Source organism: Elephantulus edwardii, unplaced genomic scaffold (assembly GCF_000299155.1).
Source record: "Elephantulus edwardii isolate Elephantulus edwardi_28Jun2011 unplaced genomic scaffold, EleEdw1.0 scaffold00239, whole genome shotgun sequence".
In the NCBI taxonomy this organism is placed as follows: domain Eukaryota; kingdom Metazoa; phylum Chordata; class Mammalia; order Macroscelidea; family Macroscelididae; genus Elephantulus; species Elephantulus edwardii.
Genome location: NW_006399989.1, coordinates 3,664,861 through 3,689,790, shown reverse-complemented (window position 1 = coordinate 3,689,790; position 24,930 = coordinate 3,664,861). Strand labels below are relative to the sequence as shown.

Genomic DNA, 24,930 nt, shown 5'->3' with positions numbered 1-24,930 from the left:
CGAGGAAACACAACAGATCCAGAGGCCAAACAACCAACAGCCCAACTGCCTGCACGCACCACGCTTCGCGCATGCGCGCGCCCGCACGCACGGAAAAGGGTGAAGTAGGAAGGAGGGGACTCACCTCAGACTGCAAGTACCAAAAGACGCGTCTGCAGCAGGAGAGGATACAGCCATTGCGTGCCCACCAGAGAATGTGGCGCTGACCCTGGAAAGGCGCCAGGGGAAGTGTAGAAATTGCTTATTACTCAATTCTGGTCTTGCCAGAAGCTCCCTAGCGCCAGGGTAAGCAGCAGCTAATAACCGGGATATCAGTTACCACTCGCTTCCCCTACTCGGTTTCACTTGGTATATTCCCATGGTAGCAAACTGGGGTTTGCCATTTTTACAGTGACACTTTTACAGGAGACAAGTCTAGCCTTTCGAGGTGTTTCTGAAAGCAGGGATGACTTTATAGGAGAGGCGACCTGGAGAATCTTTTGCCTTTGCCACCTTAGATAGGACGGAACCTAGCTCCGCCCAACTGTTCCCCGCTCTCCCCCACCTTTATTCCCTCTTTTAACGTGTACGGGCCCCACCCTTTGGGTTGCCGCTCAACCAATCGAGCTTGCGCTCCCTGATGAAGCAGAGCAAGAATGAAGGGCGTGGCTGAACCTAAAAGCCCTTTCCTACTGCCCCCCCCCAGCTTTCTTTGGCTTTCTCCATTAAGGCGGCAGCGTTGTATTAGGTGCCACTGAGTCAAGGATTCATAGTGGCCCTGTCCTATGCCATCCTTATCATCTCTGACACAATCGCAGGAGTCTTCTTTCAATGACATTTTAAACATAATGTCCCTTTCTAAGGAATAACCTCTCCTAACAAGGGTAAAGGATAGTCTCCTTTTTGCTCTTAGCTCCTCTCATTACTGGCCGAATGCCCACAAGGTGCTTGGTAAAAAAAGACTCTTGAAATTCACCTCACCTCTAATTCTCCCATTTTATAGCAGAACCTTAGAGGACAAGAAAGGCTGAACTCCAGTGGGGCGGGCTTTGTCACTGCGCATGCCTGGAACCTGGGGAAGGGAAGGGCTTTTTGTCTGTCTCCCAAGAGCAGCGTGGCACAACATACTTGCCACCAGCAGTCAGGAAATCAAAAGTGGGACTGCATTGGAAAAATCTGTCAAGTTTAACTGTCAGACTAGAGACTAGGGTGTGCCTGATTCAGACCAAGGTCTTTTCAATTGCTTCCTATGCATCTGAGAGCTGAACAGTCAATGTGCTGGAGAAGAGTACTGACTATAACATGGATTGCCCAGAGAACAAACAGGTTGGTCCTGGAGAGGGTGAAACCAGGTTGCTCCTTAGAGGGAATGAGTTTTGCCTCTCATGCTTAGACATGCGTAGTAGAGGGCCCATGCAGGAAATGCAGACCCTGATGAGAGGGATTGGCACAGTGACTGTAGCAACGAGGTCAAGTGTGTCAGAGATGGTGAGGATAGGGCAAGGTTCAGAGTCAGCACATAACAGCATGATCCCAAATTAACCTCTTCCCCCTGTAACTTTCATACTATTGAGTGTCTGCTTGTGCCAAGCACATTTAAGCAGTCCTAATACCTCACTCCTTCAATCTGGTTCCTACATGAAACACAGCTCAAATGGATAGCCATCCACTCTTATGTTATACCCAGCTGAAAACCATCCTCCTGCCTTCTGGGCTTGACTTTATGGCAGCCTCAGTATCAATATCAGGTACCTCAGGTTCATACGAGGAGGAATTTACCAGGTCATTATAGAGACAAATATTTAACAAAGTCCACCCGGGCAAGATGTCCTCAGGTCATTTGCCTGAGTTCATCTCCTACCCTCATTCATAGGTTAGCCGCCTCTGTGCTTTAAGACAGATACAATTCAGATGCAGAACTTTGAACTTGCTGTCCCCATCTTCTAGAACAATTTCCTCCAGATACCCACAAGGTTCATTCAATGCATCAGTAAAGCTTTCCCTGACAACCCAATATAAAACTCCTATCTGCATTCCCCTAGTTCCAGGTTTCACACCAGGCTCCTTTTTAGGTACCTTTTAAATCACACCAAGCAACCCTTAACACAATTTACTTTTTGTGTCTCAAGATTTAGAAACTATGTGGAAATAAAAGCAATACAGTGAATAAGGTGTCTTGAATCGCAATAGGTGGGATTGTGGAGAAAGGAGGTGGAGAAGAGTTTGTAAGCAAGCCTCAGATATTATAATGGCAGGGATCGACAATAGAGAGGCATGAACAAAGCATCAAATGTGGAAAAAGTACCTGGGGTAGAAACATTTATAAGGTGGAACACTATCCAAGTAGAAAATGAGAACCAATAACAGAATAGTCATCCATGCAGAACAGGCTAAGAAAATAGTCACAAGAAATAGACATGGATACATAGGTTAACAGCTGGCCAAGAAAAGTTTGGGAGGTGAGAAGAATTATGATAGGAGTCAGGATCAGGGTTGGGTAAGCTATTGTCAATATCTAGGTGGAAGAATGAGGAGTCTAAGAATGAGAGAGCTGGTTAGGTAGGGAACAGAAGTATGAATGATAGGTAAGGGTACCAAGAGTTGGCACAGCTGTGGCAATGGTCAACTAGGCTGATGTCTTCAGCCATCTGGAGTGCTGCACCAGGACCAAGGACAGGATGTGGGCAATTTCAGACTTGGTGGGGCCAGTTAAGAGGCTTCTTGCCTAGACTAACCAATAAATTCTTAATAGCCACCACAGTCTGCAGTCTCATTGGTAGAATTAAGGACACTTCAAGGGTAGGAGGGAAAGCAAACCTGAAGGCGGCAGGGTGGTGCTGGAAAGGGAATTCTGTATAAATGTTCTCGGACAAGTAATTTCCAGAATAAATACAGAATATATCTTAAGGCATTGGCATTTCTCAGTCCAGTAGAGGTTTTCAGGCCCTTGTGAGTTGGACTAAGGTCACCACAGACATTCCTGGAACTAGGAACCATGACTGTAAAGGGTCTGAGCCCTTCATGCCAGGTAGGTTTGCCCCAAGGACAAATGGCATGTTTAAGTAAGCCTTTGGCTGCTTCTTGTTACATGCCATCAAGTCGCTTGTAGCCCCATATCCTGCTCTATCCTTTGCCAACCTTATTGTCTCTGACACTCCTACCCTCATTACCCCAGTCACTGACTCAATGCATCTCATCGAGGGTCTTCTCTCTTGAGCTGTCCCTCCACCCTCCCAAGCATGACAGCTTAGTCACTCTAATTTTCTTAAGGAAAAAGATTTGCTTAAAAACTACTCTTCACTAACTTTAAAAACCATATAGTAGATAGTGAGGAGATGTAGAAGGTGGAATTTGAACCTTGCTCATATTAATAAAGGTTCATGGACCAGGGATGTGCTATGGTCCTGGTGCCTCCATTTCTTTCCAAGCAAAGAGGACATGAAGAGCTTACAGTTTCTGTATCTTCTTAGCCCAGAAAACCTGAATTTTGGGCAAGTCCCATGCTGCTGGGATAAGGCAGAGCCCTTTAGGATAGCACTTGAACCCAGACATCTCTGGGAAGTCCCTTCCTTTCCTGGGACCAGCAGGGCATACCACATTTGGGTTAACAACTCTTTATTAGGTTTGTGTTCCAAACAAGGTAGTAAGCAGCAGGCAAAAGTTCAGGGAGGGAGATGGTGAGGAACACCAGACTTGGCTAGCTGTGCTACGGCCAAAGGCCAAATGGGAGCCCAGGGCTAGGAGGGGTCTGAGAATGGTAGTCTAGGGGCAGTCTAGAGGAGTGGATGGTGTCAGCGAATGGTGTATCGTACATAGGGGACTTCGACGTCCTCGCCGCTCTCGTCGTTGCAACACAGCTCAAGCACCAGCGCCCGCACATGGCGGCCCAGCTTTCGCTTCGACACACGGCTCACAATCTCTGTCATCCTGGGAGTGAGGAAGCAGAGGCTCAGGAAGACAGCAAAAAAAGGAAAAGCAGAAGATGGGACAGAGGATGTGAAAAGGCAAAGTACTTAAGTGGGGTATAGATATAAGGCCCCCTACCCTACACCCTCCTTTGTTTTCCCCAGCCTGCCCAGCAGCCAACTCACGGCTGATCCAACCGTTCCTTGAGCTTGGCAGCTGGCATGAAGAAAGAATACAGCATGGACACACCCTGGGACAGCATGGTGATTTCCAGTTTGTGCTCTCTCTGTGGGAGTGTAGGGGGGACAGTAGCATTATGGAGGTGGCTAACCTGTATACCCTATTAGATAAAGTTAGAGTAAGTAAGGTACTGTACCTTAAAATAGTCAAGGAACTGTTTGAGAGTCATCTCCTCACCGTTAGGCTGTAGTCCTTGTACCTCAAAACGATCCCACAATGTCCACTCTTGGTTATAGTACTATGGGACAAGGAGGAGAGTAGGATAAGGGCCACCCCCAAAAAGGTCCAGCCCATGTCAGTCTGTCCCACACTCCACACACTCACGAAGACATGTCAAATCAGATCACAGCCCTTTCGTAGCTTTCATTTTACCCTGAATATGCAATGAAATGTTTGCAAATGCCTTATATATCACTGGAATCATATTCTTTTATTTCCTCCCATCCCCAACCCTCATCTCATCTTCTTGCTCACTCTCTTGGCTCTAACTACACTTCCACTTACTGCTTGTTTAAGCATGCTAGGTACATTCTATCTCAGTATCCTCACAAAGACAGATCCTTCTGCCTCGAATCCCCTTCCCTCAGAAACTTGCATGACTTATTCTCTCACCTCCTCTATAAAGTCTCAATTCCAATGTAATCTTTACAGCAAGGCCTTCCCTGAACACCTTTTTTTTTAAAAAAATTTAAATTTATTATTAATTTCAGTAAAAATTTACAGAGACTTTGGATTTACATTCATTCATTGTTGCACATTTCTCCCCTCCCAACCCTCCCCCCCAGAACACTACCCTCTTGGAAAAGTAAAATTCTTTCATTGTTTTACAAACTCTCCCCCAGGTCCACTCTACCATGTAGCCTTCGCTCTAGACTCCTGTCATGACAAAAATACCTAATCCCTTTTAAACAGTTTTCTCCCTCATCTGTTTCAATGCAGTATACATTATTGAACCCATTTTTCTCAGTCTCTCCCCAAACCCAAGGTCAGTCCTGTTTTACAACAGTGGCACCATGCAGTATTTGTCCTTTTGTGACTGAGATACTTCACTCAGCATTATGTCCTCCAGAGTCACCCATTTTGAATAATATTGCATGAGTTCCTTGTTTTTCAATGCAGCATAGTATTCCATTGTGAGAAGATACCACAGCTTCTCTATCCATTCGTTTGTTGATGAGTGAACCCCCCCATTTTAAATCCCAAACACACTCCTTACCCTAATTAGTCCTAAATTCTTGCCATACTCAGTTTTTGGGTTTTTTTGTTCCTAGCATATACTAGTTATTGGGGGGGGGGGAGAGAGATATAATTCAATAATTAGTGAACAAGAAGTACAAAAAAAAGAATAAGTACAAACCTAAAGATGACCTTATCTAGTGAGACAGAGAGAGAAAGACAAACCCATCCCTCCTGATGCAGGCCCCTACCTGGTGTCGAGGTGCAGCAAGTGGCTCAGAGAAACCAAAGAAAGGCAAGGCCAAGTTGAGGAAGCCATTTTTGTAAGAATCAAGCTGTCGATGGCCCTGCACCACCTTGTACAACTCCAGACACACAAGGCCAACCACAGCTGCTGTGGTTGTGGCAATGGCTGGGATGATTTTCCCTGCAATCAGCTTGCTCTGTGATTCAGGAGGGGACCATAAAGGTGGTAATTAGAAAGGCACAGGGTGTAAAAAAGGAGCTGAATGTGAGGAACTCAAAAGCTGGAAGGGGTGTAGTCTAGATTCCACTCACTTTGTGGCGGTCTGCAGGAGGAATGTTATAATTCTCTGCTCGGAGGTTGGATGCAGCAACAATGAAATCCATATGGAAGTTGCTATCATCATCCTGTTATGCATGGGAAGGATGGGCATAGAATGGGAAGAGGGTCATAGGAGAAAGACATTTCCTGGCTTTTAGCAACACAAGTCTACCACAATTACCTGCTGGGCTCTCCCAAATCACATAGGGATGGCTAGGGAACACCATTCAGAGATGTGTGACAGGCCTATGATTTAGTACCCACAAAGACCTAGGGCAGGCTCTGGACCCCAGACATCTGGGGTCTAGACCTCAATGCTCAGTTTAGACCTCAATGCTCAGCCCACCTCCCTTGCCCTTCCCCAGGGCTCCACTCAGCACCTTCTCAAAGTCAATGGGGTACATCTTGAACCCAGGGAGTTTGTCTGGGCTGGGCAGTGTGGCCTTTAGCTCCTCTAGACGGCTGTCATCTGTAGGAAAGAAAGAACATTATCAGCCCCTTCAAACCCAGGTCAGAATCTGAAGTGGAAGCAGAAGCAGAAGCCTAAGGTAAAGGTAAAAGATTTGTAAAGGAGAGACATCCTGTAAAGAAGAGAGGTAAAGGGGGAAAGGTTGAGCAGAAGAACAGAGTACAAACCTAAAAAAGACAAGAGTAGAGAATATCCAGAAATATTTCTAGAGATACTAAGGAACAGAAACAACACTATTATAAGTATGAAGATCAAGATGGAAGATCCTTGGAGAGGATACAGAAAATAGGGGAATGTGGAAGAATAGATGGGAGGGAAGAATGGAAAAGATAAATGAAGAAGTTGGAGGGAGAACATACAGGCAAAGCCATAAAAGGAGAGCAATAGAGGAGTATATAGAAGATATGAAAAGAGAAACAGGCACATATGGAAGGTGAGACAAGTAAGAGATATATGTAGAAGAGATCGAAGAGGTAGATATGGGAAGAAAGCTGAAAAGAAATACACAGGAAAGGAAGGAAGCAGGTATTTGGAGGGGGAAGAGCAGATATTTAGAGAGTAAAATAGGGATATCTAAAAGGTGGGAGATATAGGGAAGGTAAATAAGAGTTACAGATGTACGATCTGTGGAGGGGGAGGAAGAGAAATGAACAGGAAGATGGGTAGGATAAATACATAGAACAGAGTTAGCAAATTATGATCCCATGGACCAAATTCAGTCCGTTACCTGTTTTTGTTACATAAAAGTTTTATTAGAAAACAACTACACACATTTATTTGCATACTGGTCATAGCTGCTTTTACACTTCAACTGCATAGTTGACAGGCTGCAAACACCATACAGACTATTTTAAAAAGCCTAATACTTAATTTTTGGCCCTGAGCTGGGGTAGAGACAGGAATCTGGAGGTTAGAGAGGGAGTTCTGAATGCCTATTGGGTAAAGAGTTGCACCGATAATGCAAAGGCACATGGTTCGAATCTACCAGCTGTTCCATGGGACAAAGATGGGCAGTCTCCGCCTGGGCAATTTACAGCCTCTGAAAACATGCTGGAGGGTCAGCTATGAGTCAATTCTGATGTGACAGCAATGAGGGAGGGTAGATATAAGGAGATGTTGAGAGGAAGATGAATAAAAATATATGAAGTGAAATACTAGCATAAAAATGTGAATGATTAGGAGACAAAGCAGTAAAGATATATAGAGAGACCCCATAATGGGAAACACTCCCCAGATAAACAAATCAAGAAGAAACAAAGAAGGGAGAAAGATAGGGAAACAAAGTGACATTTGAGCTGGGGGGGGGGGAAATAAGAAAGAGGAAGTAAGTGAATTTACCCCAACCATCTCATTTCATTCCACAAAAGAAAACTAAGGCTCAAAAGAAGGTATGGGGAAGTCACATAGCACAGCTAGTGGAAACGGGTTAGTAGGGGGATTAGGCTGGTCAAGGACAACAGGTGGCAGCATCTACTTGAAAGGCCAAGCATCCTTACCAACAGAAGCATTGGCACTCTGTAGCTCCTGATCAGAGACGTGGATCTTGACGCCAGACTTGGGAGTGAACTCAGGAACCTGCACAGACTGAAGAAGCATGGCCACAGAAGTTCGGTCCTGAGAGCCCATCAGTCCATAGGTCTGGGCAAAAAGGTTGGCAGCAGCCACCACATAGTCCAGATGTAGGGGCTGTGAGGAGGAAGTATATGGAAAGGTGAGCACATCAGCCCTCATTTGGGAAGCCTCCACATTCAAATTATTTCAACCTAGGAAACTGCAGACTTACATTGTTGGCATCAAAGGTGAGCGGGTGTGGACATCTCTTGGGCCCAGACCAGAATGGGGCACCAGAGCTTGTGAGCTGAGAGAGAGTGGAGAGATTTTTGAGGAGCTGGATCTGAGAGTAGAGTCTTCTCTGACAAACTCACCTTGGTCCTAGATAGCTCTGGATGGGCATATACAGGGGGCTAGAATCAATTAAGAAAGACTCAGACCAAAGGGTCCTACAGATGGAGGTTTCAATGCCAGGTTGAACTACAAGCTTGCTAAGAAAACTACCACCAATTCCTAAACATTCACTTTGTGCTATAAACAGCTACTTTAACAAACTCTAATGGATTAATTACTAGGAACTATACTTAATAAATATCAATTAATCTTAACACATTTCCCAATGAGGTAAGATTACTGTGATGAAGAAACCAAAATGCAGCAGAAAAAGTATGACTTACCTCAAGTTCAAACAGAGCAGAAATTTGACAAACATTCTTGTGGACTTTAAGTTATTCCCTTTAATCTTTATGGCCCTGACTAAAAACTGGGTATAATTTATCCTACATAAGAAAGAAAAATAGAAACCTACTCCCTTGCTTTAAAGAAAAGGGATGGGGGAAGAACCAGGTCTGCACAGAAAGCACACAATCTCAGAGTTATTCAGGGTATGTGCTGTAACTGGATTAATAACTAGGAAGAGTCACATCAAAATCCCACAGAAGGCCGAGTGAAGTGCATTCTCCAAAATGACCCAGCAAACATGTATTACCTGGTCAGGAGGGAAGTTGTGCAGCAGTTGCCGAATGTTGTTAGAATACTGAGTGTGCCAATGGTGGCAGGCCCAGGTCACACAGTCAGCCCAGGTCTGTGGTCGTTGTAGCACTAGACTGCGCTGCACAGCCTCCAGTACCTCCAGTGGTTGGGTACCTGCAAGTCTCAGTGTCCGCTCCACAAACCTGGGATCTCTATTAGGAACCAGAGGAGCAAAGGGACAGGATTACTCAGTGACCCAGGACTGTGTCAACTTCCTCTAAAGCATATCACAACCCTAAATGGCATGAGGCTCAAGCAGTCATTAATTCACTCAAAAAGTATACCTAGTGCTAGGTGTTACAGTGGTAAAGAAAGCAGACAGAATGTCTGGGCTTGTAGGCAGGAGACAGAGCAAGGAGACATTTAGGTAGATAGGTTACTCACGTAAGGTACTGGTTAACATTTTCTGCTGGCTGCTTAAAGAGGCCTTCAAACTCATCCCGAGCCCACTGTAGACAGAGCAAATTACATGGGGTGATGGTGGGAAAAAATGAATAAAATTCAAAAAGTAATAGTCTTAACTACTGCTTTAACCTTCTACACTTCCACTCCTAAACAGAAACCTCCCACTCTAAAAACTCCAAACCTACTGTTGTCAAGTTGATTCTAACTCATATAACAACCCTCCATCAGGTTTCCAACCAAGGCTACATTCTTCATAGGAGAAGACTGCCCACCTTTCTCCTATGGAGCAACTGGTGGATTCAAACCACTTATTTTTTTGTTAGCAGCCCAACTTTCAGTGCATTACACTACCAGAGGCTCCTTCAAGAACCTCAATTTAGGACAATGACTCTGATCTGGGCATGGGTTACACGAGTATATATATGTGAGTAAATGTACACCTCAATAAAAAAAGAGAAATATTCAGAATAAAACCAAAAATTATCCCAATCTAGGACCTAGAGACTCTAAAACACAGCTGTGCCTTCCGAAAATTCCAAAGACAATATTGTCATTAGTGAGATGGTTTGTAACATGCAGATATTATAGAATCATATTAAAATTCTAGCACTGCCATATACTGTTTAATTTTGTGGCTTCACATATACAGTATTAACATCTTTATGTCCATATTCCTAAAAGATCTTACAGTAGTAATGCCTACTTCATGGGGTTATTATGAAGGAATAAAAATAGAGTCTACTTAAAACAACCTTGTTATCCACACCTATTTAATTTACATATCCATTTTACAGGTGAATAATCTGAAGCACAGAGATTAAGTTCATGGTCTAATAAGATTGCAGTCAGTACATAAACACACCCAATATGTTTACTGCAAAGTTGGAAGGGCAAGTGACTGAACTGACCTCCTGCCCCTTCTAAATACTCTGAATGGTTCGGCCTCAAAGATTGCAACCAAAATAATTATGATAACACAGAGGCTGTCCTTGGTTGTTGGGTAATGACTAGAAACAATCTGGAGTTAAATCAGGTTCTATTTCTTGGCCTTGGTGCCAGTTACACACTCAGGTGTGTTCATTTTGTAAAAACTCAGCTATATATAGATATATATTCTATGTTAACATGCATTATATAAACAGAATCATCCTGACAAACCACCTGTTATACCCATTCTGAGCAACAACGGGGAAGATAAGAATACAAGCCGAGAATTAAAAACAACCAGTGGTGGTTTGTTTGCACAACAACAGTTCTCAAGTCAAGGTAATTTTTCCCCTGGGCCCACCAGCCGCCACCAACATTTGGCAATGTCTGAAGATATTTTTAGTTGTCACATCTTAAAGGAGAGTTTTTGCTGTTATTAGATGGCGTCAAGTCACATATGACTCATAGCAACCCTATGAAAAATAGACCTGAACCCTACCCATGAAATAGCTTTTCACTTGCTATGCATCTGAGAACTGGACAATGATTAAGGATGACAGAAGAAAAATTGATGCTTTTGAGTTGTGGTGTTGGAGGGGAGTACTAGATATCCCAAAGACTGCCAAAATAACAAATACATATTTCTTGGAGAAGGTAAAGCCAGAGTTTTCCTTGGAGGCAAAGACGATGGAAATTTGTCTCATACTTTGGGCATACTGCTAGGAGAGGCTCTGACTTGGAGAAAGGACATCATGCTTGGAAAGGTGGAGTGATGGCAAAGGAAAGACCCTCAATCAAGTTGAGTGACACAGTAACTACAACAATGGGCTCAAGTACAAGATGATGCGGATGGCACAGGATAGGACAAGGTTCCGATCTGTTGTCCACAGAGTAGCTATACCTTACTCAACAGCACCTAACAATAGCAGCAACATGCACAAAGCAAGAGAGATGAAGCTTTGACAGCTATTTAGTATAAAATCCATACCCAAACATCCTATAATACCACTGTATCCCATGATAAATATTTGGTCCCAAATGTCAATGTAATGCCAACGTTTAGAAATTCTGTTATATAGAAACATATTCTCACTTTGTAGATGCATATTAACATATTAGGAAGTAAAGTGTTGTGATCTCCATGAAATACTTCAAAACAAAAATTATTATCTCTGAGAAGGGGAAAACAAATTTTTTCAAATTCTGGTAAGGAATATTTGCATGTTCACCTTTCTTCATACTTACATGTTGAGAAATGTTTTAATTAGAAATGAAGGGAACAATGAATCATTTTAGAAACCTATGTTGCTAGGTGGGAAGTGATGGAGGTTAGTTTGGAGAAAAACTTCTCTTTATTTTTTAAAATTTTTTTATTTTATTTTTTGTGTGCGTACCCTCAAACCAGGTCTGACTGGTACAGGAGGAGATTGCCCCTCCTTCTCCAGCAGAGCATCTAGTGGATTTGAACCCCATACCTCTGGGACTGCAGTGCATCTTCTTGCCACTAGGCCAGAGCATCCTGAAAAACTTCTCTTATAAATAAGCTTGTAGCATCTAACTGACAGGAGATTGATGGTCTGAGTGCATGGCCCCTTTAGCCACCTCCCAAAGCCATTCACCTGCAAAGTATGCTCGATGGCATTGGGGAAATTCTTCAGAGTGCAGATAGGGATAGACTTCTCAGGTGGGTCTTGGCTAGAACTGTATGACTCTGTAAGGAATGGGATCACCACCTGCACATTGCCTTTGGTGCCCAATGTGCCTGATTCCAGCAGGGGCTTACGGTAGTACACACAGCGACGATCCATGTACATGCCTGTAGGGAAGGAACGGGGGGAGCAGTATGAAAAAAAATATCAAGAGAATAGGAACACAGATATCCTGCCCCAACTCACTTAACACACACATCCGTGCATACATCTGCACATGCTCACAACTCTGCCTTTGTTCTCTTCACTAGCTGGCCTCCAAACTCACGGGCATCCACATTGTCCAGGGCATTGGCCACACCATCCAGATTTTGGAAGAAGTCATCATCATAGATGCGCTCTGTATCAGGGCCTACACGGTTTTGGTGGCTTGTTACCCGGATGTGTGGATTCATCTGGTGTACAGCTGCAGCAGCTGTGTCAGACTTCAACTTCTGGTAGAGTGAGAGGGTTCCAGGGTAGGGATAGAGAAATAGGTGTCATTCATGTATATATTCAACAAACCTTCACAAAGCTGTTCCTCTGTGGACTGATTTCTTGAATTCCAGGCTCAGAGTTCTGGAGGATCCTTAGTTTAACAGAAGAGGCTGTCTGTGGTAATGCCACATGACAAGTGGCAGAGACTCAGTGGAAAGGAAAGCAGTAGAATGGAGACAATGCCTTCAACATCGACATTTCTGACTACATAACACCTATTATTCTTTAACAGCACCTAAGGTTAAGGCAGATGCATGCAGCACACTTCCCCAACTAGGGTGTCTTGCTATTCCCTTACATCCTCCAAACTTTTGCAGAACTGAAGCCTTTTCAACAAAGCCCTCTTTAACCACTGTAATTAAAACAGCAAATCAACCTTCCTTAGCACTCCCAATTCCCCTTGTACAGCATTTACCACCTAACTCTCTCTCTCTCTCTCTCTCTCTCTCTCTCTATATATATATATATATATATATATATTTTTTTTTTACTATTACTTTTTATTTACTGTTTGCTACCTATCCTCCCCAAGGAGCATTTTTCTTCTGTTCCTTGGTATATCCCAAGTGCCAGAACAGCATCCACCTCAGTAACTATTTGGTGACTAAATGAATGAATGAATGACAGAGAATAGACTCTGGGCAGGTAAATGACATTGTCACCTTCAGAAGGCTTCCCAGATAGTTCCCTGTATAACCTGGTTTTCATCTGTGCAGGAAAGTGTTAACACAGCAAACCTAAACTACTATCCTTGAAATGGTCTACTTGCAAGGTTAGCTCTTGGCTGACATCTGATAATTTATATTTCAGGAAGGTTTCCACCATTCCTAGAATAGATAAAAATGGTTCACCATTACTAACTACACTGTTTGTGCAAATAATATGATTTATACTGTGCCCCAGCTTCCCTTCTCAGAGTAAAGACTTTGGGTAGGGGCTAGGCAAAGACTATGTGACAAGCCCCAGGAAATACCTGTGTCTCTATCAAGATTTCATAATCTACAATATTTCATGCATTGGCACAATTCATTGCTGGGGAAATTATGGACTCCTCTTGTGTGACTCTCCTAGGAGAAGACTCTGAGGAGCTTGCACATGGTCTTCTCCTGGACTTCGCCCCATGAACATTTTCCCTTTGCTGACTTTGCTCTGTAGCCTTATAGTGTAACAAAACACAATCATTGGATATGACTAAATTCTGAGCCCTGTGATTCTTTCTAGCAAATAACTAACCTTAGGAGGCCTCAGGGACGTAGCGGGTGATATAACACCCAAACAAAAAGAATCAGAAATCAAAAAGGGGGAAGGGGGGATGAAAAGTGGTGCAGATTTAGTGGAAGGGTGCTTGATAAATGTTTGTTGAATTAATGATAGAAGAGAAAATGAAGAAAGGAAGAGCTGAAGGGAAAGAGAGATGGAAAGGTTTCTTCAGTAGGGTGAAAACAGGAAAAAGCCAAAAGTGATTTCCACCCAACTCACCGTGACATCCCAGGGCCGGAACAGAAACTGCCGGTTCAAATTGGACTTCTCGATAGTGTCCATGTCTGTGACAACAATTTCACCACCCTCTCCACAGCCCAGTCCCATCATGGCAAAGTTCTTGAGCAGCTCACAGCCAATGGCCCCTGCACCCACCTAGCAGGTGGTCAAAAGAGACAGAGTCTGGTCAGGGTGGCTCAGACTACCACAAAACCACTTATTACTCTTCACTCTCACTGAAGGCAGAAAATGAGAGGCTAATGCCACATTTAAAGTGTCACAGCCATAAGAAATAAATCATAGCCAGAGAGATGCATCCGTTATCTCTCAAAGAAAATGCCAAAAGAGATGAGACAAAGATACAAGAATGAAAAGATTCACTCTTGGATAGCAGAAGAGGTAAGCAGAACTCTGATGATGTAAAGGTAGTTGGTATGCAATAGGTTCACTCACCAGGAAGTACTTCTGCTTGCCCAATTTCTCTTGCATATCTGAGCCAAACACAGCTACCTGCCCATCATAACGGTTCTGACGCTGAGAAATACAAAGGGAGGAAGGTCAGAGAGTGAATTCCCTAAAAATGTCCCCAGTGATGATATCCCTATGAGTTCCATTCACATACCGGGAGGCACTTGTCCTCTGTAAGGACCCCTTTGTCCTCAGGAAGACACTCAAGAGCATCAAAGTATAGCCATTGCATGATGGGCATAAACTTCCCAGAGCAGGCCTTAAGTTGGGGGGAAAGAAGAGGGGAGGGAGAGGGTCAGTAGTTTGTCAAGGCTTGACAGAGATGAAGAATAAATGGTAAGAGGCCAAAATGTGCTTTGTCCTTTTTTCTCATCTATACTGACCTTCATGACCTCCTGGGCAGCCAGACCCCCAATGAAGGCATTTACTGGTGCTAGATCACCAGCAGCCACATATGACAACTTCCGAATAAGATCTTCATCCAGATTATCTTGCTGCACTGCTGGCAGGGTTTGTGCATTCACAGCCTGTGCTAGGGCCACCAGTTCTAAAGCATCCTCCTGGTGGGGCAGAAGGAACCAAGAGCCCCTGAAGTCAGGTCAATGCATCAGGAAGGAGAGGAAAAGGGAAAGAGGGTTGACAGAGAAGGGACAGTGGGTTTAGGTGTCCTAAACATGTGCCTGGCTGGTTCTTCCACTGACTACCTACCTCATTTCGGGGTCGAGGTGGTCGGCCATGCTGAGCATAGAATTGGTGTAGGGCCTGGAAGCCAATGTGCAGCTGGGAAGGACGTGAATACTTGGCAAAGTCCGTTAATACAAAGTCAGGCTCTGCCAATGAGGCCAGCAAGGATTTCTGTGGAAAATAGGGCATCAGAATCAGAAGAACCTGGAAATGCCTGGACATACCCTCCCAAAGAACACTCTCCCTACTCAGACACTCACAAAGCTAATCTTCTTAGGTACTTTGACCTGACTGACGATGCCTCCACGGATATAGTCGGAGAAGTTGGAGGTATCGCAGATGCTAAAGGTGTAAGGACCTGGAGAGGATGGGGAAGCAGTCAGTCTGTACAACACTAAGATTTACAACATACTCAAGAAAAAAAGGGGAAAATCCCATCACTGACCCAAATCAGACATTAGAAGCCACTTTTCCCCTGCCCTGGACTCCACTTTGACATCAGAAACAATTTCCTCTCTGCTCTCGACCAAGAGTCCCTGGGCCCAAGTCTATACTAGAGGACCCCCTCTGCTTCTTGCTCTAATCAGTTCAGAGACTAAGGTTTTCTTCGCCTCAGTTCAGCTGAAAAGAACCCATCCCTTTAGGAGCAGCATCTCTTCCCCAGTACCCACCAACTCTAGTTAGGCCCCAGAGGACTGACTGTCTCTAGTTTACCTTCGATACCCTGGGTATGTCTCTTCTGACTCAGTGCCCAATTTCTCCTCCCTTTGATTCCTAAGCTGAAACCCCAGACATCTCCTGTATTCCCTAATTTACCCGCAGCCCTAGCTCACCCAGGACTTTGATCTCTATGGGCTGATTTCCGTTGAGTTCGGTCATTCCCTGTACTTCTGAAAAGGAGACAAAGTCGCCACTCTCAAACCCATGCCGAGCCTCATCCAAGCAGGTAACCACACCGGGACTGTCCTGGTTAAAGGAGGAGTCAGCCTCAGAGGCAGGTTCAGGGTACTAGGAATAGACAAGGTGGACTGTTGCTGTCTACCTGCCTGCCAGGATAGCTGAGGCTGTTCTCCTCACCTTTGTGACCATAGATATCATAGCACTGAGTGGCTGCTCCCCATTGGGATCTGTGAGGATCATTTCTTCTCCAAAGTCACAGAAGAGTTGCCTGTAGAAGGAGGCAACAGAGTTGACATACAAATTTCATGCATGAAGAGATCTCACGTATCCCACAAGATGCAGTGAATACTTGCTGAGCAAATTCAACCCATCAATGTTGGGAATCCGCACCGCTCATAACACACAAAGTTAAGGTGAACATACAAAACCCAAAATCATGGTGGCTAATCAATCTTGGCCTGGTAGGGGGCCTAGAGAAGAAAGTAGAGACGCACAGGTACTCACCCAAATAGACCTCGAGTATCTGCCACCACCAGCTTGATGCCACGGCTATGACAGAACTCACCCACTCGCAACTGATCCTCCAAGGGAGTGTTGGTAAGGACCACCACCTGTAGAAAGGCAGAAGTTCAGGCCAAAGGCCCAATACTGAACTAAAGGAGAAAGAATAATGTGAAAAGGCTGACTGAGAGAACCAAGAAAGTCCTTAAGAGATGTTCAGGCTTTGCTGGCTCTGCCTCCATCACGAATACAAAGTACCTCATGTATGTCAAACTCAGTGTAGGTGAAACTCGTGGAGAGATACTAACCTCTAGATCATTAGAAAAAGTTAAAGAGGTATCTGAGAGGTCAGAGTTTAAAGACTAGCTGATTCATCTGACAAACACCCACCACTTGCCTGCTGTGCCCTGGAAGACAAAGAATGAATAAAACTCAGTCCCCAGCCAAAGTCTGAGTTTACTACTACCACACCCACCTGCTCCAATTCTCAAGACATCTTTTCAGCCTTAATCTTTGGAACTTTGCTCTTTGTAGATACACTGTTACCTACTAAGCTCCTACAACAACAACAACAAGACTCACCTGTAGTGTTCTGCATCTCTGTTAACAAATAAGGCAGCATCTCAGTTCCTACAATTCCTCTTTCTGGCACACAATTTATTTTTCATTTAACGTTCATATAGCCATTATCATATACTAATGGTATTCTAAATACTTAACCTTCACAAAAACAGATCCGTATCATTACCATCTTCATTCTATAAACAAGAAAAACTAAGGAATAGGAGGTTAAGTGACTTGCCCAAAGTCGTATAACTGACAGAGCTAGAGACTCACATCAAGGCAGTTTGGTTCTGTGTTCATAACCACTATGCTGTACTATCTGAATATATCTTCCTGCCTGAAAAGGCTTAAGCTCCCCAAGGACAGATTGAGGATCTAAATCCTGCCTGCAGTGCTCACTTCAGCAGCACATATACTAAAATTGGAATGATACAAAAAAGATTAGCATATTGAAAGGATGACACATAAATTTATGAAAACGTTTTTTATGTTTTTTTATAACTGGACGAATGGAAAACAAGTTTGCTTTGTAAACTTTCACTCAGATCATAATTTTAAAAAATATAGACTCATATATGTGTGTGTATATATATGAAAATAGTTATTTTGTATTAAAATAAATCTTGCCTACAACCCCTAGCCTACCCAAAATGTAACCTGGCAGATGAGACCATGAAATATTGAACAAATGAACAAACCATAATGGACTCTGAGATAATTAGGCAAGAGGTTATTATGTGTGGTGCCCCAAGGTACCTGGAAGCCACTAAGGAAGTCCTCAATGAGGGGCCCAGTGTAGGCGGTGACAGGCACATAGCTGTTGAGTTCAGCAAGGCGGGGCTGTGATACCTCAGCCCGATTTTTACCGATGTCCTCCTCCCGAAGGTAGAACTACAAGGAGGTGCAGTAGGGAAAGAAATGAAGTAGCTGTAGAGACCAGGAAGAAGGGGGAATTCCTTAGCAGAGGGGAAAGAACTGGGAGGAGGTACCTGGGAGGAGAGGTCAGCCCACTGGGCAGTACCCTGGTCATGTAGAGTGACAGCCTTGACCCCACCAAGGATGATGTTCTTGGCAATCTCCACGCCCAGGCCTCGAAGGCCTGATACCAGTACACTGGATGTCTGGAGTCGCTTCATTGCCTCATGGCCCAGCACATACCTGCCAGATTAGGGGGCACTCTGAGTCACCCAACCCACCTGAGAACAATGGCCCTTCCCACTTCTCAGTCAGGCTTTAGCCCCACTTACAGCTGCCGGGAATAAAGGCCCTCGTCTATGTCTGTTTCGCTGCCGTTCTTTGCCATTCCCTAGGGATGGAGGAATATAAAAAAAGATTTGAAGAGATAGGCAATAATACAAAAGATTGTTCCAACCACCACCAGTTTTAAGGGAGGGGACACTCACGTTGGTTGGCACCGAGGGTACTTCGGAAAGCAAAGAGTGGGCAGGGGAACAGTTAGAACCCGGCTTTGGATCAGGCCCGGACACGCGGCGTTTCTTGGACAGCGGCGAGCTGGACATCTGGAGTAAACAGTAGGGTCAGAAGTGAGCCTTGTATGCACTGCTAGGTTCTTTTGTTAGTGATAATTACAGGGGAAGAGAACTAAGGTATGAGCTACTATACTCAGACATAGGGGTGACTTTTCCAGAAACACAACAGTTGTCAAAGATCTGAACCTTGGTAGTCTGGCTTGCAAATCCATTCTGTACTGACCATTAAGCTATCTGCCTCTCTTCAATTCAGCATTAACAAAGGAGACACTCAATTCCTGTGGGATGTAAATTATGACAAGAATGTATATGCTGGAAGGTTGGAGGAGGGATGTGGGTTCAAGACATCACTTTCAAATTTTGACCCTGCCACTCCTTGACAGATGTCATTTAACCCCTATGGGCCTCGGTTTCTTTGCCTGTAAAATAAAAGTGAAAATACCACTTACCTAATTCAATAAGGTTGTTGAAACGATAATAACACAGGGCATAAAACTTAGCACAGAGAAGGAAAGTAACAACAAACTACCATTCTCCTCAACCTTAACCCAAGGAGGAAGGTGAAGAAGGGATATTAATCACAGAAGGATGACGACACAATATGCCATGCAGAAAACCCAGTAACCACAAGGACTGCTCCAAACTTTGGGAGAGGAAAATGAGCGCAGATTCTTAGAGGTTGCAGGCAAAGAGAAAACACTTATTTCCCAAGCCTCACTTCTGCAAACCCTTAAGCAGGCTAACAGTAAGTATTTATTAGAAATCTTCTCTGTGCCACGTGCCACATGCCACACTAAGCACTTTATGAGCCTTGTCTTGTTGTCTTCAGAGCACCTAGTACATTTTGGACACCCTATCTCACAGTGAAGAAAAATTATTTCAGGGATGTTGGTGACTTAACTGAGGTTCCCATAAATAGAGTGGTTAAGCTAGGACAAAACAGGATCTGCTGACTCTAGAAAGCCAAGCTACTTTCCAGTAACTTTACCATGTTTCATCCTTTCAATAGCCCTGACAGTATGAAACAGGACTTTAATGTAATTGCTTGACAAATGAGAAAACACGAGTTCACAGAAATCAGGTAACTTGCCGAGGTTCATACACTAGGTCCTAGAGAGAGAAAAATATAATCCTGTGGAAGTGATATTGGGAAAAGGGTGGTGTTGTGCATGTGCACACATAGGGAGGAAGACTAGATCCATACAACAGTACGTCTCAAGAACATTTCTCCTTGCTGCAATGTTGCTCTTGTCCATAAAATCTTCCTACAGTGAGCTTTTTCTGACACACAACCACATCAAGAATCCTCACTGTACCTAAGATTCCATCTTAGCACCCGTCATACTCTAGTACCTTCTGGATGAATAAAATCAGTACCTAGCTCAGAGCTCACCCAGCCTACAAGCCAAGCAAAAAAAGAGTTAGGAGGCTAGTTAGGGTTCCTGAGTCAGCCAGCAGAATTGCTGGGAATACTAAGAACTAACCTGGTCAGGAAGAAGTTTAGTAATTTTATATGGGACAAAGGCAAATAATATTTTCCATTTACTGATTCTTTGACCTGGGGTAGAGATCTTACTCTGACCCTAATTTGCTTCAAAAGTAGGGACCAACATCCTTGATGGACTAACTGGGAAGGTTTAAGAAGTCAAAGTCTTTAATCACAGTATACAATGACCTGAGAAGACAATCTCCCCAGGTATCTGTAGTGACCACAGTTATTCTGCCTTATTATTTACTTGTTTAAAACACACCATCTCCCCACTCTAATGCTGGGGCAGCAAGGGTCTAAATAGGTTTTGGCCAATTGTTCAAAATTGGATTTTAACTGTAGAACTTTGGAATTGCCTTGTCTGAAGGCAAACAGAAAAGGTCTGGGGCAAAAACCCTAAAGATGAGCTAAAATCTCCCTGCCCACAGCAAAATATTTTGTAATAAAATAACCACATTAAGCAACAGTAAGTAATATTATAAAACAAAGTCTATGAATATGAAAAACCAGAATGATTTGTAAACCTTTATTTAAATAAAATAACTATCATAGAAGGGGAAAAAAACCCAATCAAAAATGGATTTCAACTGCAAAGCTTTGGAATAACTTGTCCCAAGGTAAGCAGAAATGGTATAGGGCATTGTCCTCCTTTGGTGGTGGTGGGGAATCTACACTATTTTTCACTCAACATTTGTTCAAGCTCCTATATAGGTAGTTTCAATTTACAATGTATGAAAGCTAGTTTAAGGAAATGTATCCTTTTTTATGAGACAACATTATTGCAACTATTGTTAGTATTATTAAATATTACGAATAGTAAACAACATTGCAATGTACAGTTTGCTGGAGTTATTTTCACTGTTCACTCACAGTTATTCAAGGTTTACTATTCAAAACACTGCTATATTAAAAAACAAAACAGGCTGGTATTCCCTGCCATCCTTATGCTCAGAGGCGGCCCTGGAGGGTCATTAGCAGTGGCTCAAGATCTTACAGAGGATGAAGAAACAGTAGAAGATTCAATAATTGAAGATGAAGATGATGAAGCTGAAGTGGAAGATGAACCCACAGATTTGGCAGAAGATAAAGAGGAAGAAGATTTATCTGGCGAACCTGAAGCTTCACCAAGTGCAGATACAACTATCCTGTTTGTGAAAGGAGAAGATTTTCCAGCAAATAACATTGTGAAGTTCCTGGTAGGCTTCACAAACAAGGGTACAGAAGACTTTGTTGTTGAGTCCTTAGATGCCTCCTTCCATTATCCTCAGGACTACCAGTTCTATATCCAGAATTTCACAGCCCTTCCTCTCAACACTGTCGTGCTGCCCCAGAGACAGGCAACTTTTGAGTACTCCTTCATTCCTGCAGAGCCCATGGGTGGGCGGCCCTTTGGTCTAGTCATCAATCTGAACTACAAGGATTTGAACGGTAATGTATTCCAAGATGCTGTCTTCAATCAAACTGTAACAACTATTGAAAGAGAGGATGGATTAGATGGAGAAACAATCTTTATGTACATGTTCCTTGCTGGTCTTGGGCCTTCATCAACTTCTATAATCTAGAAAGCGCAACAGACCCATACAGAAAGTAGAAATGGGTACATCTAATCAGAATGATGTTTATATGAGTTGGATTCCTTAGGAAACTTTAAATCAAATCAATAATGCTTCACCAAGAAGGTTGCCCAGGAAACGGGCACAAAAGAGATCAGTGGGATCTGATGAGTAAATGTTCCTTTATGCAACAATTCAGTCTTAACTCGCCCTAATGTGTTTCGGCCTGATGGGAATGAATGCGGAGAAGCCATATCACCATAGAAGGCGCCTACTACTTATGTGTGGACTGAGCAATCAGAGTCTATGGCGATAATATTGCTGAAAGTGCACTGCATTTGCTTTTCTAAAGTAACAAATTTGGGTTAAACCATTAAAATCTGTGTGTGCGCGTATGTATGTATGGAAGCAGTTGATCTTACCAGAATCATTGTTGAACTACTTGAAGCATGCTTTTAGAATACCAATTATAATGCTTTGGTCTCGTCCTTATTGACATGTTCTTAAAACTCCCTTCCAACCTAAACTTAATGACCATTTGCCCAATAAGATTACAGATATCCTGTTTTAGACTGTTTTAAAGAAAATAATTTATTTCTTTAAAATAGGTCAAAAATCCCCATTGATGGGGAGCTCTGGTGGCCTAGTGGCAAGGAGCTGCAACTACAATCCCAGAGGCTCACGGTTCGAATCCACCAGATGCTCTGCCGGGAAAGGAGGGACAATCTCCTCCTGTACCAGATCTGATTTGACGGTACACTCACTCACTCACACACACACACACACACACACACACACACACACAAAATCCCCATTGATGGTACAAATTAGCATTGTATTGTCATTGTTGATGTTTTACAAATAGTATTCTAAAGGAATAAGCAAAAGTAGCTGCTTTTTTAGCAATATCATTGTTTTGGCATTTTACTATATTGCACATGTTCAGAAAACTACTCAGATGCGTGCAAGGAATTTGGGGACCTTTAACAACAAAATAGTGAATGTGATAGTTTTTCTGCCTTTAATAGCCAAGACTCCACCCATCCCCCCTCTTTTTTCTAGTACCTGTGCAAACTGAGTTGTACTGTCATTGTTGTTCTGTTTCTGATGCAAGGAATGTTTCTGCAGTGATTTTTTTTAAACCTGCTTAGTGTTGCTTTTTAAAGAGGTGAATTCTTTTTTTCTTTTATAAAACAATTTTGCTTTAAACATCTTTTTTTGGTCTAAGAACTAAGCAGAAAGTCAAATTACAAGGCTAGAGATAAATACAAACCAGTTCTAATCTGTAAAGGAAATATCTTTGATTTTTATTTGTTAACTAGTTGTTTGGGCTTTTGGGGGTTGTATGACATGAACTTTTTTAATCTGAAAAAAAAATTTTTAGCACTTAAGATTCTTAGAACTACAATTAAATTTGACTCTATAAATCTTCATAGAGTTGCTCTTGCTCTAAGTAGTAAATGAAGTTTACCTTAAATTGTGAAGTAAAATGTCAAGGACATATAAGAGCCTTTTCCCCCTTTGTCTTTAAGCCATATTCTCTCATGCATATTTTGTAATGAGATGCTAATATCTGTTTAATTCCTGATCTCTCTATTCTCCTGGGGGTTATATGCCCTGGCTGACTGAGCCAGTGCCAGTGACAGTAGAAGTTGCTCCGTCACTTTTGAAGAATGCGGGCAGGTGGGGATAAGATGTCAGGTCACCTATATTGACACTGCCAAACTATAAAGTTTTTATATACCTGTAAAAAAAAAAAAAACCACCAAAACAAAACAAAATACTGCTGTAGAGCAGGCTATGAAAACTAACCATCTTAAGGTGAAGTCATTGGAAGAAAGCCTCATTGTGAAGTTAGGCACTCACTATCTGTACTTTCAAATAGTTCCATAAACTTGAACTAGGCCTTAGAGTTTCAAACTTGCCCAAGATCTCCTAACTCGTAATTCTGAGGCCTGAGGTCTTCCATCTCCAATGTAAATAAGAGAGCTTGAGAAAAAAATCTGAATATGAGAGGGGGCAGGAACAAGGCTGAGTTACCAGGATGGAGAAGTTAGAGCACAGAGAAGAGATATTGGAGCCTGTCAAGACTCCTGGGAGGGGTTCAATGAGATGGTTGTCTGAATCCATGAAGGTCCTGAGGGAGATGAGAGAGGGGAGGGAGATGACAAGGAAGTCAGGAATGTTAAAAATTCCAGCAGGGACTACCAAGGTTTCCCAGAGGCTGCAAAGGATGCAAGAAAGCAAACACTACAACCCATGAAAGTTGCACAAAGAATGAGTGCAGGGCTCTGGAGGTCTTCTGGAAGTAAAAGGAAATCTGTAACCAAAAATAACAAGGCTTTCAGGGAGCAAAGAGTCTGGACGCTAGAAGGCCAAGAAACTTAAGTTGATGCTAAAGCTCAGAGTGAGGTTAGAAGGACTCTGAGGCCAGATCCTTTTTAAAAAAAAATCTAATGAAATTAAAAACAAAGAAAAACACGATAAAAAGTTTCTAATGAGATACAAAGGCACTGTAGCAGTCTCTGACAGGACATGCTAAATAAAACTGCTCTGTTGTGTACCACTGAGTTGGGTTTTCAGAAGCATTTAATCACATGAGGAGAAGCTGGTGGATTTGAACCAAGTGCCTTCAGGAATGCAGTGCAGTTTCTTACCACTAGGCCACTAGAGCTCCCTGATCTGAGGGAGTGTAAAAGGGGAAACTGAGCTCAAAGTTTAGGCCCCAAAAAGTTGAACAAGCAGATACTAGCTAGGTCCTTAAGGGGGTTGGATTTCCTCCAACTAGTTACACTGGACTGACAGATACTCTGGGAATAGCTGCTGAGAGGGAGCTTTCTACTCTGATGAGGACAACTGGACCTATTGGAGGGATGAATGATATTGACAGTGGGGTTCTGTGAGGCTGAAAGCAGAAGCTGAGGGCCTTTGTCTAAAGATACTAGTGGCCCCCTAAGGGAAGATTCTAAGGCCTGGTGTAAGGTTAAGAGATCTGTAATAGAAGAAACAGAAACCGTGGTCAGCTTTTGAAGGTAGAGAGACTGGGTCCAGGGTGGAACTACGAAGATGTGAGGATCTCTAACAGATATCCCAACTAGTCATGCCTGGGTATCCACTTCTCCAGAGAGAAAATACTGGGTGTTACAAGTATCTGAATTGGAGATCCTCAAGTCTACAAGGAGTAGTAGCTGAAGTAAATACTGGGATCACAAAAAATGGAGCATTCCCTAAGATAGTGGGTTAGGATGAAGCTGAGCCACTGAATGCAAACGGTGGAGGTGTCTGAGACAGTCATCCAAAGAAGGAAAATTCTGAAGATTATAGGAGTCTTCTAAAGCCAGATGCCGGAAAGGTGTGTCTGTCTCT

At 43.1% G+C, this 24,930-nt stretch overlaps 1 protein-coding gene and 1 pseudogene across 1 annotated transcript in view; one reads left to right on the top strand and one right to left on the bottom strand.

The window, feature by feature from the left end:
• Positions 1 to 3,582: 3,582 nt before the first annotated feature.
• Positions 3,583 to 24,930, bottom strand: part of UBA1 (ubiquitin-like modifier activating enzyme 1) — a 22,821-nt gene continuing 1,473 nt past the window's right edge. Inside the window, exons 2-26 of the mRNA XM_006898902.1 lie at positions 18,436 to 18,552; positions 18,280 to 18,338; positions 18,022 to 18,190; positions 17,789 to 17,923; positions 16,472 to 16,578; positions 16,145 to 16,235; positions 15,901 to 16,033; positions 15,328 to 15,425; positions 15,092 to 15,238; positions 14,767 to 14,943; positions 14,538 to 14,642; positions 14,369 to 14,449; positions 13,916 to 14,071; positions 12,228 to 12,393; positions 11,870 to 12,066; positions 9,303 to 9,367; positions 8,875 to 9,070; positions 8,119 to 8,193; positions 7,832 to 8,021; positions 6,247 to 6,335; positions 5,860 to 5,952; positions 5,553 to 5,744; positions 4,262 to 4,363; positions 4,071 to 4,171; positions 3,583 to 3,906 (exon numbers count right to left, since the gene is read on the bottom strand). Coding sequence (XP_006898964.1) covers positions 3,771 to 3,906; positions 4,071 to 4,171; positions 4,262 to 4,363; positions 5,553 to 5,744; positions 5,860 to 5,952; positions 6,247 to 6,335; positions 7,832 to 8,021; positions 8,119 to 8,193; positions 8,875 to 9,070; positions 9,303 to 9,367; positions 11,870 to 12,066; positions 12,228 to 12,393; positions 13,916 to 14,071; positions 14,369 to 14,449; positions 14,538 to 14,642; positions 14,767 to 14,943; positions 15,092 to 15,238; positions 15,328 to 15,425; positions 15,901 to 16,033; positions 16,145 to 16,235; positions 16,472 to 16,578; positions 17,789 to 17,923; positions 18,022 to 18,190; positions 18,280 to 18,338; positions 18,436 to 18,552 — 3,177 coding nt within the window. The 3' untranslated portion in view covers positions 3,583 to 3,770. The remainder of the gene's footprint in view (positions 3,907 to 4,070; positions 4,172 to 4,261; positions 4,364 to 5,552; positions 5,745 to 5,859; positions 5,953 to 6,246; positions 6,336 to 7,831; positions 8,022 to 8,118; positions 8,194 to 8,874; positions 9,071 to 9,302; positions 9,368 to 11,869; positions 12,067 to 12,227; positions 12,394 to 13,915; positions 14,072 to 14,368; positions 14,450 to 14,537; positions 14,643 to 14,766; positions 14,944 to 15,091; positions 15,239 to 15,327; positions 15,426 to 15,900; positions 16,034 to 16,144; positions 16,236 to 16,471; positions 16,579 to 17,788; positions 17,924 to 18,021; positions 18,191 to 18,279; positions 18,339 to 18,435; positions 18,553 to 24,930) is intronic.
• LOC102850257 lies at positions 19,575 to 21,739 on the top strand (annotated as a pseudogene).